Below are 18,180 nucleotides of genomic sequence, written 5' to 3' on the forward strand. Positions count from 1 at the left end.
GCAATTCATTGACTTATTGCCTTCTTATCTACAAAAGATGGGTCCATGCTACTCAGGCGGCAGTGCATGAGGAAGGCTGCAGCATTCTGCAGGCTTACTTGCTTCTCCGCCCTCCATGCGGTCAGGGTGATGCTGCTTGCTGGCTCCACCTCGGAGTGGGATGTTACATCCTGTGCGTTACTCTGCAGGTCTCTCTGTCTCTCTCGTCTGACTGGTTTTTTATGTTGCTCTCTGCAACACTATTGGGCACCCTATTGGTCCTGCGCTTCATTCAATGATGTCAACCAGAAAGAGCCAGAAATCACACCAGCCATTTTAAAAGGGCCTTGTACATCATTGCCCTAATCAATTCGCACATAGCCAATAAACAAATGGCATTCCGTATTTAAGGAAAGAGGAGTCAGTCCTGCTTGGGGATTCGTTGTCCCCTAAGGGGGAGAAGGCGTCATCCCCAGTGTATCCCGCTTGCCCTGTCCTCTTGGGGGTGTTAAGACTAGCTTGTTCACTTCCCTAGTCCCAAAGGTGGTGGCTTCCCTTTGGGGATTAGATACAAATTCCCTAGATTTGTCAAATGACCTGGTTGTAGATTACATGGGAACCTCAAAACCGTCTAGCCATGGTCACCTGCAAAGGAATTCCATGAAGTCTCTCAATGGGTGGGTGTTGCAGTCCCAGATACAACCCATGCCTCCACAGGTTTTTTTGTATGGTACTGGTGTCCAGACAAGCTGAGCAGTCAAACAGCAAATCTACTCAGACATGACATCTAAAATGTTGCAAATTCATAATTTTTGGCTGGTTCAATGCAACCATAAACTGGAAGGAGATAGCATTTAATCAGAAGGATAACTAGGCAACCAAGACTAATTCTGAAGTGGTAGGCAGAGGCCACATATTTAGCTTTATGCATGCTAAACTGTCTATCACATGGAATCAGTGACCAGATTAATGTGCCTTTTGGCCGATGGCGGTTTATAGTGATAATATCGAAAACCAAAATCTCGAAAACCAAAATCTCGAATACAAAAGGCCGAAAAATAAAATATCGAATTTTTTTTTCAATGTGTTTTTTTTTTAAATGGGGGTGTTCCCCCCCCCAACCCCCCTTTTTTTCATTTTTTTTTATTTTACCCCTTTTTTTTACTTACCTGACCCAAAAACATATATAAATAAATAAATAAAAAATTCGATATTTTTTTTTTCGATATTTTTTTTTTCGGTCTTTTTGTATTCGATATTTTGGTTTCGAGATTTTGACTGACTACCGGTAGACTATCTGATTGGCTTCAAGCATCTAACTTGCATGATCAACCAAAATACAAGGAGATAGATCTGCCCTTTGGCAGAATTCTTTTTGGGACCTACTACCGTCTACCAGCTCACTAAATGCATGACAAGCACCACCTTTAGCTGTCGGCCCTTCTAAGGAAGCCCCAGTGCAGCTGCAACTCATTTATGGTGTGCTCTGCTCAATAGCCCATATGGGCACTATATGGTGCTCCTTGCGCACCCGGTTCCATCTCTGGGTGAGTTTATTCATCCAAAAAGTGTGTTGGGGAGAATGTTGATGGCGTTTACATGTTTGGTTTTGGCTGCACGATATGTAGTCTTTCTACAGCATTGGAATTACACATGCCCGTATATGGTAGCCATTGAGCTATGAACACATTTTAAAAACATCTATGCCTCAGCCATTTTTTTAATGCTGTCGTGCATGGTGTCTCCAGTTCTGGATGGATGAGGAGCTGGCCGAAATAAAACCTATATACATCTTTGACTGAATGCCTATAGCGTGGCTGGCTTGTGCTGATAGAATGGCCTAACACTTTGATTGTTGCATGGCTTCTGATTGAGGACTGGTGGGTTCTTTGAGACATTTCTTCATATCCTCCTGGAATTGCATCCTTGTACCTTAGAGGGAGGATTCTATCCTAAAGAATCTGGCTGTGGGTATGTGCTGCTTCCTTCAGATCTTCCTACGGGTGAACATTTTCTCCTCTCCATTTGGGGGAATCCTGTATAGTGTGAGGGTGTAGAAAAAGGAGACTGACAAGGAGTGGTCATGTTTGGGGCTACATCATTTTATTTTTAAAGACAACCCTCTCTCCCCCTACTTCTAAGGCCCTGCCCAGCCTCATCCTACGACAACTTAAGTGGCCTGTCAGAATGTCTGTCATCCGTCAGAAAACGTAGCAATCTAACACTTAAACAAAAAGTCTATAACAAAAAGTAAAGTTCCTTCGCCAGGAGAATGACTCCCTTCTTCTGGTAATTTGCTTCAGTCTTATCGTGATAGTAATTATTTCAGTGTCCCTTCAAAACGGGGCCAGGGTAATGACTCCATTGCCCTGGTTCCTTTATCAAAGTTCTCCACGGCACTCCTTAAGAACTTTTACAGAAATCTTAAATCTTTCCAGGAAGTAGAAAAGCCCACAGCCTTATTTGGCTTCCCTTTAATGTCTGGATGATAAATATATTTTCCAGGCTCCTCTGTACCTTTGTAAACCTTTTGCCAGTCTACTTGTGCAGGGGTAGTGGTTGGGACACAGCGACAAGAGAGAGGACCCCCGATGTACTCTGCTGGAGCAGTGGTATTCGCTTTGCCACTGCGATGAGGGAGATGCCTCCCGATGCACTCTACTTGAGCAGTGGTATGGGTTTGGCCACTGCAGCAAGACAGATGCCTCCCATAGGTAAGCTGCTTGAGCTGGGCCTCCTCCCGGATCCCACCTGGTCTTCCTGCCGTTAACTGTGGTGCCTTGGGGCCATGGCTGTGGTTCTTCCCAGGGGCAAAGGGGCTTTTTCTACTCCTTCTCGCTTCCTGCACCGTTCCGCGATAGGCTTGTGGTCTCAGCGTCGATTTTGGGCCAGACGGTCCACCTTCTAGCGGTCACGCCACCACCAAGTGAGTTGTCTACCTGCCGAACCTCTTGGGACGCTCTGACAAGAGGCCCGAGTGCTACGGCTGCAGCGTTCCAACTTTGAACTTCCCAGTCTATGTTCACGTATTTGTGGCTTCCGCGATGAGATCTTTATCTGTTCTCGCTTTCCTGAATATACTGTTGATGACGCACTCGCATAACATCAACACCTTCTGTGAAAGTCTCTTTGCCACTCTTCACGCCTCCAGTGAGCCACCTCATTACAGTACTTGACTAACTTTTTATCTGGTTTCTCCACATGGCTCTCTCGTTCATCGTCTCAGTAGCTCTTATACTTGTCACAGTCATGTGTTTACAGTAGCACATGGTTCTACTATTAATAGTGGAGGAAAAAGGTGACAATGAGGGTAGGGCTTCATGTACTGTGGTGGTGGTGGTATGGAGACTTTTCCCCAGGTGTTCATCCTTATCCCCAGGAGGGGAGTTCCTCCCCATCTGGTCTTCCTGCATATTACCACCCCTAGTGGAACTAACAGGTAGTGCCCTCACCTCCCGGGCCCCATAATAAAGGGCTCCACCCTGTGGAAAAGTGACGAGACCTGCTGAATCGTCACAATAGGCTCTCCTACATCTGATCAAGATGAAACAGCTGATCCTCCTTGTTAGGCAATGTTTGTATATAGTACCCTCTGGGACCAATACACACAACTCTGACTACAGGTATAAGAAACCCAACCTTTGGTATAAGCTTGTACTACACAGTTTTGGTAGCGTGTTGATCAGCCAGGCTTATCTCAAGAGGGGTCAAATTGAGCTGTAGTGGAGTTACACACAGATTCACAGTTACAAGTATTCAAATAAACTCTTACACAAGGTTTCTTGCATAAACAATTAGTAATTTATTTATAATATTTATATAAGGTTGCAATATACTAGTAACACACAAATACACTTCAATACTGTACACTCTTAGTTTCTAAATCAGTAAAGACACTTTTGGGATGGCCCACAGTCACAACCTACACCCACAGGTGACTTCAATAATTAGGGTGCTGGGGACATTAATATCTTACTGTTGGCATTTAGAATACTCTTAGAAGTTGTTGAAAGGCAAAGGTTATTAGAACAACAAGAGACCACCAATATTGTTAAGTATGCAAATACTTTTGGATTCCTCAAAAGAGTCATACAATTCAATAGGATAAGCCAACGTCCATGGGCAAAAGTCGTGTATAGGATGAAGCACTTCTGGTAAGTAAATGGAAAAGTCTTTGCAAAAGTTCTTAGGAGTCTCTGATTAAAAGAAGAATCTTATGTAGGGCCACAAGCTGATTAGACTTGTGAGTTGTAGAAGTTGCAAGCACTCTACAGTAACAGTAAGTTCTCTCAGACTTTTTACAGTACCTTAGAATCTAAGAAAAGATGCTGCTGATGACCTCTGTTCCTTTTCAGCTCTGCAGATCTCGCTGTTCCTGGGCCTCCGTTGTGGGGACAAGAGGGAGGGCGTCGGGGGACTCCTGCAATGCACTGGGACAGTCGAAACTCGCAACCGGCAAACTTCACTTTCAGTGGCTGTTCAGTGTTTCAGCTCCTCGCGTGTACCGCAAATAGCAACACTGTGGTTCCTGGCTGTCGAGATGGACTTTCCTTGCTTCTGGGGTCACGCACTCTGAGGGGGCTCAGGCTCGGTCAGTCCTGCTTCCTGGGAGTCCGGAGGATCTTCCTGAAGCTGTAAGCCAGCTTAAAAGCAACGCACACAATCTGGTGTTCCTCTCCCTGGCTATACGGATTCCAGCAGCAACTCTGCGGAAATTCAACCAGCTCTGAGATGGATGTCCAGGTGGCTTAATTTGGAGTTGATTGGTCCCACCAACTGAAGGGGAGAAGTTGTCCGTGCAGGGGCTTCTCTGTCGATGCAAACTTGGCGTTTCGGCACTGCAGCAGGGCTTCACCGAGCAAACCAACTGTCCAGTAGTTCTAGCAGGCGTCCTCTTCAAGTTCTTCTTCGGTTCCTTCATCCAGTGGTCGACTCTGCCTTCCAAGCCAAAAGACTCTTCTTTTATTCAGTTCTCACCCATTAATTCCAGCCTAGCTGTCTGTCACCCAGCAGGGTGGCTGTCCTTACCGGACAGTCAGACAGCCAATCACTACAGAGTGCATTTGGGTCTCCTAGGAGACTAAGCACAGGGAGTTTCGGGCAACTCCCTCACTTCCTGCCTACCCCAGACACCCTGGAGCCAGAGGTGGGCTTCACTCGTGAATCCCCCCAAAGGCAAAATGAACAAAGAGACCAAAACTTGTTTGGCACGCAGAGTTAATCTAAAGAAGGACATTTCCACAAAGAAATGGCGAAAAAAGAAGACCGGGGCCATTTTCACAAAAATTGCACCCTTGGGCGCTTTACTGTAGCTGCAAACGCAGCCCGCGGTAAATGCACACCATGGTAGTTAAAACAAAACCACTGCCACCAGCCATTCAGTGAGAAACAGGTAACATAAAAATGTTACATGAGAAGCTAGACAAAGGGGATACTATGTAACCACTCCAGCACTCTTATTGTAAGATAGGGTGTGCTGGGTCTAGCAAGTTATAATGGTAAGTAAAGTCAATTTTACTTTACTGCTCTTGGAAACAGTAGTTTATCCAAGAGAAGGTATTTTAAACCTTTGGGAAATCTGAAAGACTTCCCTGTGTCATTGCACTGAAGGTGCAGTGGTACTGTGTACTCTGTGTGGTGAATACTGTGGTACTCTCACCAGACTCATCTCTGACGGGGTGGGGTGCTCACCTCCTTCAACAGACAGCACACAGCGTGTGGTCTCCAGCAGCAGCATCCAATCGCATCAACCTGTTGGATCTGCTAGCAGTGTTCAAGGACCTGAAGGCCTTCCGAACACACCTACAGGTGAAAACAGTTATAGTCCTCACGGACACTACTACGACCATGTACTACTTAATCAATTAAGGGGGGGGGGCACAGACTCTCTAGGGCTGTCCAACCTGTCCCAAAACATTTGGAAGTGGGCACTCAAACACATGTTCCTCCTTTCACGACATGTTGTAGGGGAAATCAATCTTCTGGCGTACTTAGTAGAGACTCTTTCCCCCCTCACCCCCCACCACCCCCTACCCGTATAGCACGAGTAGCAGCTACGGGAGGACATTTTACTCAGCATCTTCCCAGAATGGGGCTTCCCAGAGATCGACTTGTTCACCTCTCTGAAGAGCGCCCAATGCCCAGGTACCCACAGAACCACTCCAAGGGGCAACGGTCTTTAGATAACATGGTCCGGGAGATTTGTCTATGCTCACCCCGATCCCCCCCCCCCCCCTGATTACCCCCCGCTCAACAGAATAGTGCACAAGATGCACCAGGAACCAGTCACGATAATCCTGGTCGCCCCTGTGTGGGCCCGCTAACCTTGGTTCTCTCATCTCATGGCAATGTCGGTCTCCCCTCCCGGAAAGCTGCCGTTCCTGTACAACATGCTGTCTCGAGATCAGGGAGAGACACTACATCCGTGCCCTCCAACTCTCAACTTAGCAGCCTGGCTCCTGAGGACATAGAGTTCGGGCACCTTCAGCTACCTCAAAGATGCATGGACATACTCGGAGGCACAGAAACCTACCACCAGACATTGCTACTCCAGCAAATGGAAAGGCTTTATCATCTGGTGTAATATCAAGGGCATCAATCCTATGGATTGCTCACCTAGAGATATCGTCCTTTACCTAACTCACCTGTTGGATTCAGGACTGGTTTTCAATTCGCTTAAAGTCCACTTAGCCACGCTTTCAGTGTACACCACGTCCCAGAGCAAGGTTTCATGGTGGAAAATTCCTGTAATTAAAGCCTTTATGGAAGGGGTGAAGAGACCTATCCCCCTATCTCCAACCCAGCTTCCGGGTGGGACCTGACTAATGGGACCTCCCTTTGAGCCAATGCTCAAGGCTAGCATTAAAGCACTCGACTACAAGACCGCCTTCCTGGTGGCGATCACCTCTTTAAGGAGATTTCGTGAACTGCAGGCCCTTACCGTTCAGGACCTATTTGTCACCATTCATACAGACCAGGTGGTTTTGCGCGCACACCCTCACTTTGCGCCCACATTCATCTCAACGTTCCATGTAAACCAGTCCATAGGACTACCCACCTTTTTTCAGAACCCAACTAACGTGGAGGAAAGAAGCTTATCTGCTATCTGGAAAAGACAAAGCCACTAAGAAAATCAAACCAGTTCTTTGTTTCACTGGCAGCTGGTAGAAAAGGGGAGCCTATCTCTAAATCAGCTATTTCGAAGTGGATCATAAACTGCATCACACTGTTACACTCTTGCGAAGAGATCCACCCTTCAGAGCTAGAGCTCACTCTACTCGAAGCATAGGGGCTACCATAGCATTTATTGAAAATGTCCATCTAGATTCCATTTGCAAAGCGGCAACCTGGAGTTCTGCACACACCTCTACACAACACTACTGCCTGGATACACACTACATCTGATTCTCAGGTGGGACAAGCAATGCTAAGACATCTCTTTGCTACTGTTCCTTCACACACCCACCACCATCACTTGGTACTGCTCGCTAGTCTATGCACAGCATGTGATTCTAAGCAGATCCACAAGCATCTGAAGACATGCATTACTCACCGTAATTGATTGTATCTGCTTAGATTCACATGCACCCACCCTTTCTCATGGAGTAGAAGGAACATAGACTTCTTACACCTTCTCTCTTCTGTACTCACTCACACAGACTTTAAGGCTTGCTCACGGCAGTGAAAAACAACCAGTGGGACCTCAATGTGTGAGGGATTTTGGGTACACTAGACGTCATGTTATGGATAGTGTTACAGTCACGCCCATGTTGACATCCCTTTTGATCTTCGAAAGAAAGATGCAGTACTCTGCGATTTCCACTAGATCTCGGACTAAATGCACAGCATGTGAATCTAAGCAGATAAAATCATCATAAATGCTATTGCGGTGAGTAATGCATGTCATCTTGCACTTTATATAAGCTTGTTTCAGTATAATTGTACAATGCCCCCACCACCCAAAAAAATCGTATGTCAAGAGAAAACTTAGGTGCAGATATTCCAGTGATGGTGACAACTCATGACTTATTATGAGATTTATTATGTATGTACAGAAATGTGCTCTTGAATCATTTATGTATTGGTATTTCGGTGTATTTTAACATAAACAACATTGAATGGAAACTAGAAAACCGCTCTATTTGGTCCCTTAAGGACTATCGTCCTGTAGTATTCCTTCCACACTTCGTAGTGGCTCTGTTTTTGTGTTGTGTATGTATGACCAATACCCCAATGGGGGTCTGTTGGCCACTGTTCATCTGACCATACTACTCTATCAGATTGCCTTATTGGGACAGATCAGTGATGCTCTTTAGCAAGGTAGAAGGCTGCCACTTGCCATTAACACATTCGAAGTAATGCCCTGCTGCCTCCCTTCTGATGGATTTAAGAGTGATCTGCCCATTTAACTGAGGCCTGCACTTTTGTTGTGTTGGGGGTAAGGCTGTCTGGATCTTGACTCTTAACTCCAAGAAGCCATTAAGATGACCTGGAAACACACCTTCTGAGGTCCTCCAGCATCTCGAATGACAGCTGCCTCATATAAAATAGTTCCACATTCTCCCACAAAGACCTTCTATCAATATCAGTACAGTTGACTATGTGATACGCTAGTTTTGGTGATTCAACTGGATGAGTATGTACTTTCCTAGATGCCATTTTAAGAGTGGATGACTTCTTCCATATAAAGAGTTAGGTAGCACAGACGCTGGCTAAAGGCAGATTTAAACGTTGTTTGGACAGTTTCTTGCACTTGTATTAGAAGTCTAGTTAGGACCAACATGTTATAGTGCCTTCTCTGGTACAGGAGCAGATGATAATGTGCAAGTAAGAGCTTTTAATCTGAAAAGGATGTGGCACAATTTTGCAAGTATGAAACCTGAAATATGTTTGCATTTTCATAAGGCTAGTTTTAAACTGATTGTTTATTTTTTTTAAAAACATTTTAAACAATGAACTTGCACTGGTTGTCAGTTTAAACTCTTCTATAACTATAAACCACTATAGCAAATGTGACCTGCATATGTATTTTCAGGAAGAAGTTTAAAACACGCTCTGGGGAAACTGTGCGATTAATAGACCTGCTGGAAGAAGGCCTTAAACGATCAATGGACAAACTAAAGGACAAAGAGAGAGATAAGGTAACAACTTGTCTTTATTTCAGAATATGGGTAGAAGATGGTATGTATCTACAGAAGTAGTACTGATGTCGATGGAAGGATAATAAAGTAGTAAAAGGTACACCAGTAGGGCTTCCATTTTTGAAAATGTCATTGATGATCTGTCCTGTTTTGCCAGTCGTGCTGGCCATCAAGGGAGAGATGGCATGCTGGTGTGTGCAGTGTGTATGAGAACTCGCAGAATGTTGGATGAGTGATTTTAATGAATGTTCCTTGGTTGCGTCAGTTAAAGGCTGAGCTACAGGGTTGACCATTGTGTCGCTCCTGTCCTTTATGTAATGTAAAGGTTTCTTAGAACTCAACACCATAACCTGAGAATAAAGCCTTTTCATCTTTTGAATTCTGGTCTTCTATGCCATCTCTAAAAAAAAATGTGCCCGCTTTATAACAGACTGTATATAGACTGATTTAATCTCCTATCCCATACTCCTAACAATTATATCCAGCCATCTCTGCTTTCCCTGCACTATGCATGGCAAAATTATCATGGCCTGTTTTTCTTTTGGAATTCTGGGACTTGTAGGTCTACATTTAAAATCGGAGAACAACCTCAGAAATCCTGGAAACACATGATTAGATGACTTTCTGGCATGGCCTGGGAAACCCTGAGAGTTGTGGTTATCGTCAGAAATAATGAGTCGTATCCATCTTTACACTTGGTTTTCTGATCTATCTTTTGAGGTTTGTCCCCGAGTATTAGCCCTTGGACAGGTTTGAAATATCTCACTTTTGGACCCTTATGATCTACTTGTAGTCTTCGAGGTCCTTCAATCTTTTTTGTTGACCGCAACAGTGAACTCTTTTTGCTGACAATGTTCAGAGATGAAAGGGGTTGCTTCTTCAGTGGTATTGACCAAAGGGATGATCGCCCCTAATAGAAGCAACTGTGCTACATTCCTGTATCTTTGACTTTGGTGCAAGTGTGTCATTGGTTCTGGACCAGTTAGGCTTTAATGCCTTCAGGGATATTCAGACCATACCAATGGTATATAAGGCGCTATATAAGTGCAAAATAACATAACATATTAGTATCAGTGTGCTGAAACAATTCACAGAAGAGCAGTCTCTTCTGCTCACTGCGTACTTCCCAAACAGCCATGTAAGGCTGGGATCTATAGGCAGGAAAGCTGGTTTGAATGATGCAACTATTCAATGAGGGTGGGCTTTAAACTGTGTGTTCTCTAGGAGCAATACATGTGTATGCAAGAATAGAACATCTTTACCTAGTAGTTGCAGCTGCTACTACAGATATATTGCCCTGTAATATAGTTCCAATGCCTTTCCTGGAGATGCTCTGGTGGGCACATTTATTTTATTCTTCGGTTTTAGGGCCTTGCCATTCTAGGGCAATATCTGTGTTGAATTGTGGATTGTATTTGCATGACCTGTGCTTTTGTGTAAGGGTCTTGTTATTGCTTGTGTCTGAACTCTACTAACATTATGTTTACTATCCAAATTCTGCAAAGGTTGACTTCATTTTTTTGTCCAGTTATGTAAATATTTGAATTGTGACAAGGCCAATACGCTGGCCTTGTCAAGAGGGGCAAAAGCCCCTCTCTGCAGGTGGTGTAGGGATAGGAGAATCCCAGAGTCAGTCTTACCCTGGAAACCAAAGCTACTCCCTTGTGCTGAAATGTTTATGTGCAGATTTTTATTACCTCCATCCTTCTGTTAGTAGTTACTTGCAGGTTGCTTTCAGTTACTTTAAAAGCACCTGCATCCAAAGCCCAGAAAGCAGCTCCAATAAAAAATATATCTGCAGCATCCCCTTGACAAACACTGGTCACGGAACAAGGCAGAGCTGTCGAGGGAAACTGAAGTGCCGCCACTGAAGAATGCCGGTGACACCGGCTCTGTACCACTGAGAGAGAGAGAGAAGCTGTTTTTCTGCTTTCTGCGCAGCAGCACAGGCTGTTGTAGAGACCCAATTTACCAAACTTAGTAAAAATCAGTACTCAATGGAGTACTCCTAATGCACGACAAAACCCATCTTTATTCACAACACAGAATATCCTCCGGGATAACATACAAGCAGCTCTCAACATTACAATGAGTTTGTGAAGGTTTTTGTAGTAAACATACATAAGCAATGACGTCATAATACGATATCTGTTGAAAAATCTATAAGCAGTTTGGATTGGTTAGTATCTTATGCTATATATAGATTGCATAGGTGTTACATCCCTCATTGGGCTATACATCTCTGATGGCTCCTGAGCCTAACCCATCATAGATAATAGTTTAATTACATCATTACATTTCAGGGTTCGAAATTGCAAGGAGCTGGCAGCTATTTACTTTTGACTCTCCAGGCCAGTGGTGCATCACAAGCATACCTATGTGATATTAAAGGCGTAGGTTTGGGAATGTGTATACAAGAGAATAAAGAGCACACCTAAGGGACATTTATAACATTTTGGATAATTTATAATAGAGTCAAAGTTAGTTATTATTATTTATTCATATTTTTAAAGCGCACATCAGCCCAGGGGCATTGTGGCGCTGTTACAGATATACATTGCTGGTCACAAAAGAAAGCTGAGTGGTTACATTTCAGATTCATCTTATTGATTGATATTTTATTTCTATCGCGCTGGTACACAAGTGTTTCAGAGCGCGACAAGGCAAGGGAGGGGAACAGGGGCGAACAAAACAGCAATCTTACTAGGCCCAGTGATATTGAGAACGCGCAAGTGCATGGGAGAGGGGGGAGGGGAAAAGTGCATGGAAGGGGGGAGAGGTGGAAAGTGTGAAGCAGAGGAGAAACAGATAAATAACAATAAATGAATAATAAAGGCAACAAACAGTGGTAATGCAGCCAGCAATTTGCAAGTGCTAGGTTTAAGGCAGCAGACGGGGTAGGTCTGATAAGTGCAGGAAGAAAAAGGGGGGGGCTGTATGGGTACAGATACAGACCCCAGTGCAAGGGGTGGCCCGGAGGCAGTGCGGGAGGGTGACAGGATGAGCAGGTACCTGGGCCCAAAAGACATAGGGTGGCCAGGTGCACAGTGCCAAGAGAGAACAGATCAGCAGGGGAGAGGGGGAGCGAAGGCAGAAGAAAAGAGGAAGTGCTTCCAGAACCGGAGATGGTTCTTCTCAAGTTTTAGAGTGGCAGGGAGGCTGTTCCAGAGGGCGGCCCCAGCCGAAGACAGATCTACCCCCAGCTCGTTTCTTAGAAAAACAACTGACCCTGAGTGAGTTGGAGGTAGAGGAGCGAGGTAGAGGAGCGAAGAGCTCGAGAGGGGAGGTATTTGAGGAGGGATAGCTGAAGGTATTTTGGACCCAGACCCCAGAAAGCCTTGTGGACAATGCAGAGGGTTTTGAATTTAATCCTTGCATCCACTGGGAGCCAGTGAAGAGATTTCAGAGCTGGAGAGATACGATCCCAGGGCTTGAGGCCAAGGACACGTCTCGCAGTCCTGTTCTGGATTAGTTGCAGAGGGCGGAGAGTAGAGGCAGGTAGATTTAGAAAGAGGCTGTTGCAATAATCCAAGCTAGAGAGAACCAGAGCTTGAGATACCATGAGCTTCTGGGAGAAGGAGAGGAAAGGCAGAATACCTCTTAGGGTTACCTAGTACATAGGAAATAGCATATGTTTGTATTTACAGTTAATTTAGGGTTACATAGTACCTAGACTGTGGTAAAATACAGTGCAGCTAGCGGATTGGCCAGGCGAGGATGTAGTGAGGGTTATATGAAAAGTGTGGTTTTGAGAGATTTGCGAATTGCGATCAAAGAAGGTTCTGCTCTGAGTGCGTTCAGGAGTGCATTCCAGAGTTTAGGTGCTATGGGAGAGAAGCCAATGCCGCCAGGCATTGGTTCTTTTTATGTAGGGTACGCAGAGTTGGTTAGCATCTTGTGCACAAGCTAGACTTGCTGCACGCTATATACTACCTCCTAGTTCCCCAAAGGTGTAGTGCCTGCCTAACTAGAAATTACTGACACCCAGCCACTGCTTTTTTGCTCTTGATTAATAAATCACACTTTTGATCCCAATTAAACGTACTGCTGTCTCGGTGTGTGTGCGCTAGGAAGTTTCAGCAGGTGTCTTATCTGTACTTGGCTCATAATGAATAGCCAGTATTCTTCATGTCTTGATCACGTATTAGGGGACTGTTGAAGAATGAATTTCTTCCTATTTATTGGGCTTTAGCTAATTCTAGCGTCTGTTGTACTGGAGACTCATTTTGTCTATCCACTATAGTGTCTCTTGGAATACTGATCTCATGCAGTTGGACATCAATGGCTGTGTGTGTCCTTATTATAACTTAATTAACTTGTGAGTCTACTGCTTCTTGTCCTGGGAACTTTATCTCGTCTGCATCTGACCTTGACGTGTGCTACAAACTATTGTCTGGGCAGTTTCAAAGTTTCTAAAATAAATGTGTTTATATGAATTCAGCATCTTGTCTGAGTCCTTGCTAACTCCTCGGCCTGTTGTGGCCTTTGTGCTAGGAAAATGTCTGTACTTCTGTGCTTCTCGCCTCCATGTTAGAGGTCAATATTTGTGTCTTCATGTTAAATTCACCTTATGCATCTGCCATATGTTGGTTTCCCTGCCCGTGTATGCTGCATCTAACATGCCTATAAATTCATCTGCCCTATCAGTGTAGCGGGTCCCTCTCTTGGTATTCCGGAATCATCCTCCTTTCTGTGCTATATACAGCACGCTACTTGTGCTTTCTGTTAACTAATTGTAATTCCTAATAGTGTTGCACAACCAAACAAATGATATATGGCAGAGGCATGTAGATGGACTGTTTAAAGTATTGTTTCTTAGAATCTGCCTTAGTTTCTCTCGCCTCTAGATTCATGGGGTGGTAGGGCTGCCTCACCTAGTATAGTTTCTCACCTGTATGGTAATGGTGAGGAGTAGGGGCAGGAATTGGTACTTGCATATTCATCTGAGTAGGGGCAGTAGGTGACCATCTGCCCCATTACGCTATCACACTGAGCTACTGGCGGGAGCAGTCAAGCCTACACACAAGCATACCACCAGGGAACAACAAGGGAGCAGAACCCACCCTCCCTAGAGAAACATACCAGTATACCCCACCGAACGAGGGCCCAGTACACATAAGTGAACATTGACACTCTTGAGACACTAGATCAATTTTTCAATGTCCCTGCACAGAGCGAGTGGGTGGGCGTAGCCCTCTCTTCCCCTCTTCCTTCCCGTACATGCCACAGGAGGGACAAGACTGGATGGGTTTGGCTAGGGGCACATGCCCAAATCCAGGGTGGAGGAGGATAGAAAGAGGCATCAAGAAGTGGAAAGCATTGGGTTTTCGGGTGAGGTCAGTGGTGGACGACGACCAGGAGACCAGCAGGCGGAAGGAAGGAGTGGTGAAGGGTGGGGGCGATTTAAACGGGAGGAGTAGTGAAGTGGAGTTGGAAGAAGGAAGGAGTGGGGTGGTGGAGGGGGGGGGAGTAGTGGGGTGGTGGAGGAAGTAGGAGTACAGTGGGGAGGTAGTGGTAGTGTGGAGGATAGGAGGGGGAGGTAGAGTAGGGGAGGGTGTGTTGGTAATATGTAGGCGGAAGTAGTGCATTTAGAGGAGGGAGTAGGAGTGGAGTGGTGGTGGGGGTAGTAACATCAACGGGTGGAGGTGAGACCTAGGAGTAGTGAAACTATAGAGGGATTGAATGTGGGGTCAGTAAAGTGGAGGGACTGTACAGTAGGTGTAGAAATGGCCTGAATCTAACAGGGTAATTGTAATGATTGTATTGATTCTCCAGCATGGGGTCTGGCATGGATTCACATGCTCATGAATATCCCTGTCGTCCGTCTGGGAATCCTCGGTAAAGAAGAAATCTGTTTCATTTCTGAACTGTCTTTCTCCTAACAAGCAATCACTGAGCTCTGGGTCATACTGCCCCCAGCCAATGATGGCCCTTGACCTAATCCCCTCCTTTGGCAGCCATCTTCAGATTTTTACTGCACGGTCAAGTTTTGGAAGTCCTCGTGCTTGGTTCCCGAGCTTTTGCTTTGTTTTTTCACTTTTTGGAAGAGTTTTACTCTATTTTTTGGTCAATCGAGCCTTGCGCTCCATCGATCAACCTTCCGATCAAGGGAGGACACGTTTTTCTGATTCTTTAGCGCCCCTCAAAGGCAGATTTTGTTGATTTTCTTTGTTGGAAGCTTCCAGAAGATTCTTCAGGCCTACGCCACGTTCACCATGTCGGAGGAGAAGGAGGATTCCACCCCCCTGTTCAAACTTTGTTCTGACTGCGGCTCACAGAATGTTTTCTTGGACGACAAGCATTCCCACTGACTGTACCCGATGCACAAGGAGGATTATTGTGCATTTTGCCTTGAATTCTCGACACGCACGTTGAAGGATCGGCGTAAGCGGCTGAATGCGTGGCTGCAGACAAGGCCTCTGCACTGGGGGGGGGGTCCCAGAAGCATGCCTCTCCCGGATCCGAGAAAGCTGAGCATGCTTCTTAGTCCTTTGAGGGTACCCCTCCTGTCGGGGTCCAACAAAACGCCAAGCACTGCGAGTCCGCTGCCACCGGGAGCGCTGTTACGGCGGGCTCCTCGGCAGCCAGGGCGCACCCGACGTCTCCAGCAACTTAGGTCACCAGCCAACGCTCAGGATCTTCGTTCAAGAGGAAATCGGACCATCCGGGCAAACTCAAGGTGACTCCGGACACGGCCAAGGAGAAGTCCAAAGCCAGCCTGCCCTGACGGAGAAGGCCAAGGGGGACAGAGGCTCAGACCCTCCCGCTAAGGAGAAGGCCAAGCAGGACAAGGCGTCAGGGACAGCCACAAAGACCAAGCAGGAAAAGGGACTGGTCCTGACTGGAGGCCCAGCTACACAAGGCCCTGCCTTCCGTGGAGGTGGTAGTGGCGTCCCTTTCGGAAGCGGACCCACAGGGCGCACTCACAAAGGCAAGCATGTCCCTCCCTGCCAGGAGGGAGTCTTCATTCCAGCCCATTAAGAAGACACAGGAGAAGACGATGCCGGTCATCTCCCCGTGTCAGCCCCCTCTGGATGCAAAAAAGGGGCAGAGGTGCGAAGGTCTTCCAGAGCACGGATATCTCCTCTGAGGAGGAGCTAGTCTACCTTCAGACCATCCAGGAGGATGAGAACGATACCATCGAGGAAGGCGACAGAGCCTCAGGTCGACGAGGGCCTTGGCTCTATGCCTGCGCCCCAGCTTCCTATTCCGCCACAGCAGCTGCCTAGAGACCTCTCTGTGGACATTCTCTCTATGCTGCACACACTGTACTCTGAGATACAGATGAGGAGGCCTATTGCACCAACGGCCCCTCCTGCGGCTACTGTAACGGTGACCATCTGGCAGCGAGGGAACCACCGGCCAAGAAGAGGAAGAGACACCCTCTGCCTCCTTGCCATCCTTCACTGCCCTCACCTCCCCCGAGGGATGAGACAGATCCTGACACAACGACAGGCATGGACAACGACAGTGGGATGGGGGACCTCCCATCGCCGCCTCCCAGATCCTCCCTCCCGGACGAGATAGGCTTGTTTCACGCCATGATCTCCAAAGCTTCCGAGCTCTTCCAGCTTGCTCCAGAGAAGGAGGGCTTCTTATAACAGCCCCACAAGGCGAAGAGAAAGACCATCCTTTCAGTCCCACTCTTGGATGACATTTGGGATGAAGTCCTGTCTCTCATGAAGAACTCATCCACAGGCCCGGCGAAGAGGGACCGTCTTGAGAAGAAATACAGGGTGCCGGACTCGGTGCCATTGGGCGCTTCATCCTCGGCAGCGTCCACCCCTCCGGACAGCGAGGGGAAGAAGTTAGATGCTGTGGGACGACGAGTTTGCTACGACTGGGAGCTGTAGTTCAAGATCGCTCCACTCCTGGATTTCCTCCCCGATGACGACAGGTCAAAAGCATTGGAGATTCTGCAAGAAAGCGAGGTGGCGTCAGACCACACCATCAAGGTGGCCATGGACATCGCCGACGCAGGTTTCTGCCAAATGGGAAACTGCATTTGCCTTTGTCGTCGTGGCTGGTTCAAAGCCACCAACTTTTGTCAGAATGTACAGTCGAGGGTTTTGGACATGCCCTTTGACGGAGACCATCTTTTTTTTGTGAAGGCTGTAGATGAGTCTCTACAGGCCAGCAAGGTGGACACAGACGGCCCATGCCCTGGGCATGCTACAGCAGCGACGGACGCCCTTTCAATCCTCAGGAGTCAAGTCTCCCCATTCTTCCAAGGGTTTACGGCGGGAGCTCTGCTTCATACCACCAGTCCTCCCACTCCTTGACGCAAGAGACCAACAGGGGCCATTCCAAGGCTTTTGGAGGAGGGCGTTGTCATTGCCAGGGACCCCAAGGCGGCCCGTCGACGTCCAAGCAGGAATGAACCAGCAGTGACGTCGGGCCCCCACCTGTGTACCCCGGTGGGAAGCCGACTGGCAAACTTCGTCAGCGTGTGGAAGACCATCTCCACTGACTGGTGGGTGCTGGACGCTCTCACCCACGGACACACCCTGGAGCTTCAACATAAGTGTCACCAAATACCAGCAGTGGCCCCTCAGGAAAACCACGTCCCTCAGCTGCTGCTGGGGTTTCGGGCCATGTTAAAGAAAGGGGTGATAGTTTGTCCCAAAGAGGCTCCGGGGCTCGGGAGTGTACTAAAGGTACTTCCTCATGAGAAAGAAGACCGGAGGATGGCAGCCCATCCTCGACCTCCGTCAACTAAACAAATCCATCAAGTCCCAGAAGTTCCGAATGGTCACTCTTCAACACGTGCTCGGACAGCTCGAAGAGGGAGACTTTCTGTCGTCGCTGGACTTGGAGGATGTGTACTTCCATATCCCCATTCACGAGGGATACTGCACGTTTCTGCGCTACGACGTTCAGGGGAAGCGTTATCAATTACCGGCACTTCCCTTTGATTGAAGTCGGCGCCAAGGGTCTACACCAAGTGCCTAGCACCTGTGGCGGCGCATCTGCGACTGCAAGGGATCCACGTCTACCCTTACTTGGATGACTGGCTCAACCAGGCCAGCTCAAGGGGCGTTGCCGTCGACCACACAGTGAA

The 18,180-nt window shown here is 47.0% G+C and overlaps 1 protein-coding gene across 1 annotated transcript in view; it reads left to right on the forward strand.

Annotated features, from left to right (window-relative positions):
• The window catches only part of RARS1 (arginyl-tRNA synthetase 1), a 390,240-nt gene that overhangs the window by 181,024 nt on the left and 191,036 nt on the right, over positions 1-18,180 (forward strand). The window contains exon 12 of the mRNA XM_069654297.1: positions 9,014-9,119. Coding sequence (XP_069510398.1) covers positions 9,014-9,119 — 106 coding nt within the window. The remainder of the gene's footprint in view (positions 1-9,013; positions 9,120-18,180) is intronic.

The sequence above is a fragment of the Ambystoma mexicanum genome, chromosome 3q (genome assembly GCF_040938575.1).
Source record: "Ambystoma mexicanum isolate Mex_15411 chromosome 3q, UKY_AmexF1_1, whole genome shotgun sequence".
Classification (NCBI taxonomy): Eukaryota; Metazoa; Chordata; class Amphibia; order Caudata; family Ambystomatidae; genus Ambystoma; species Ambystoma mexicanum.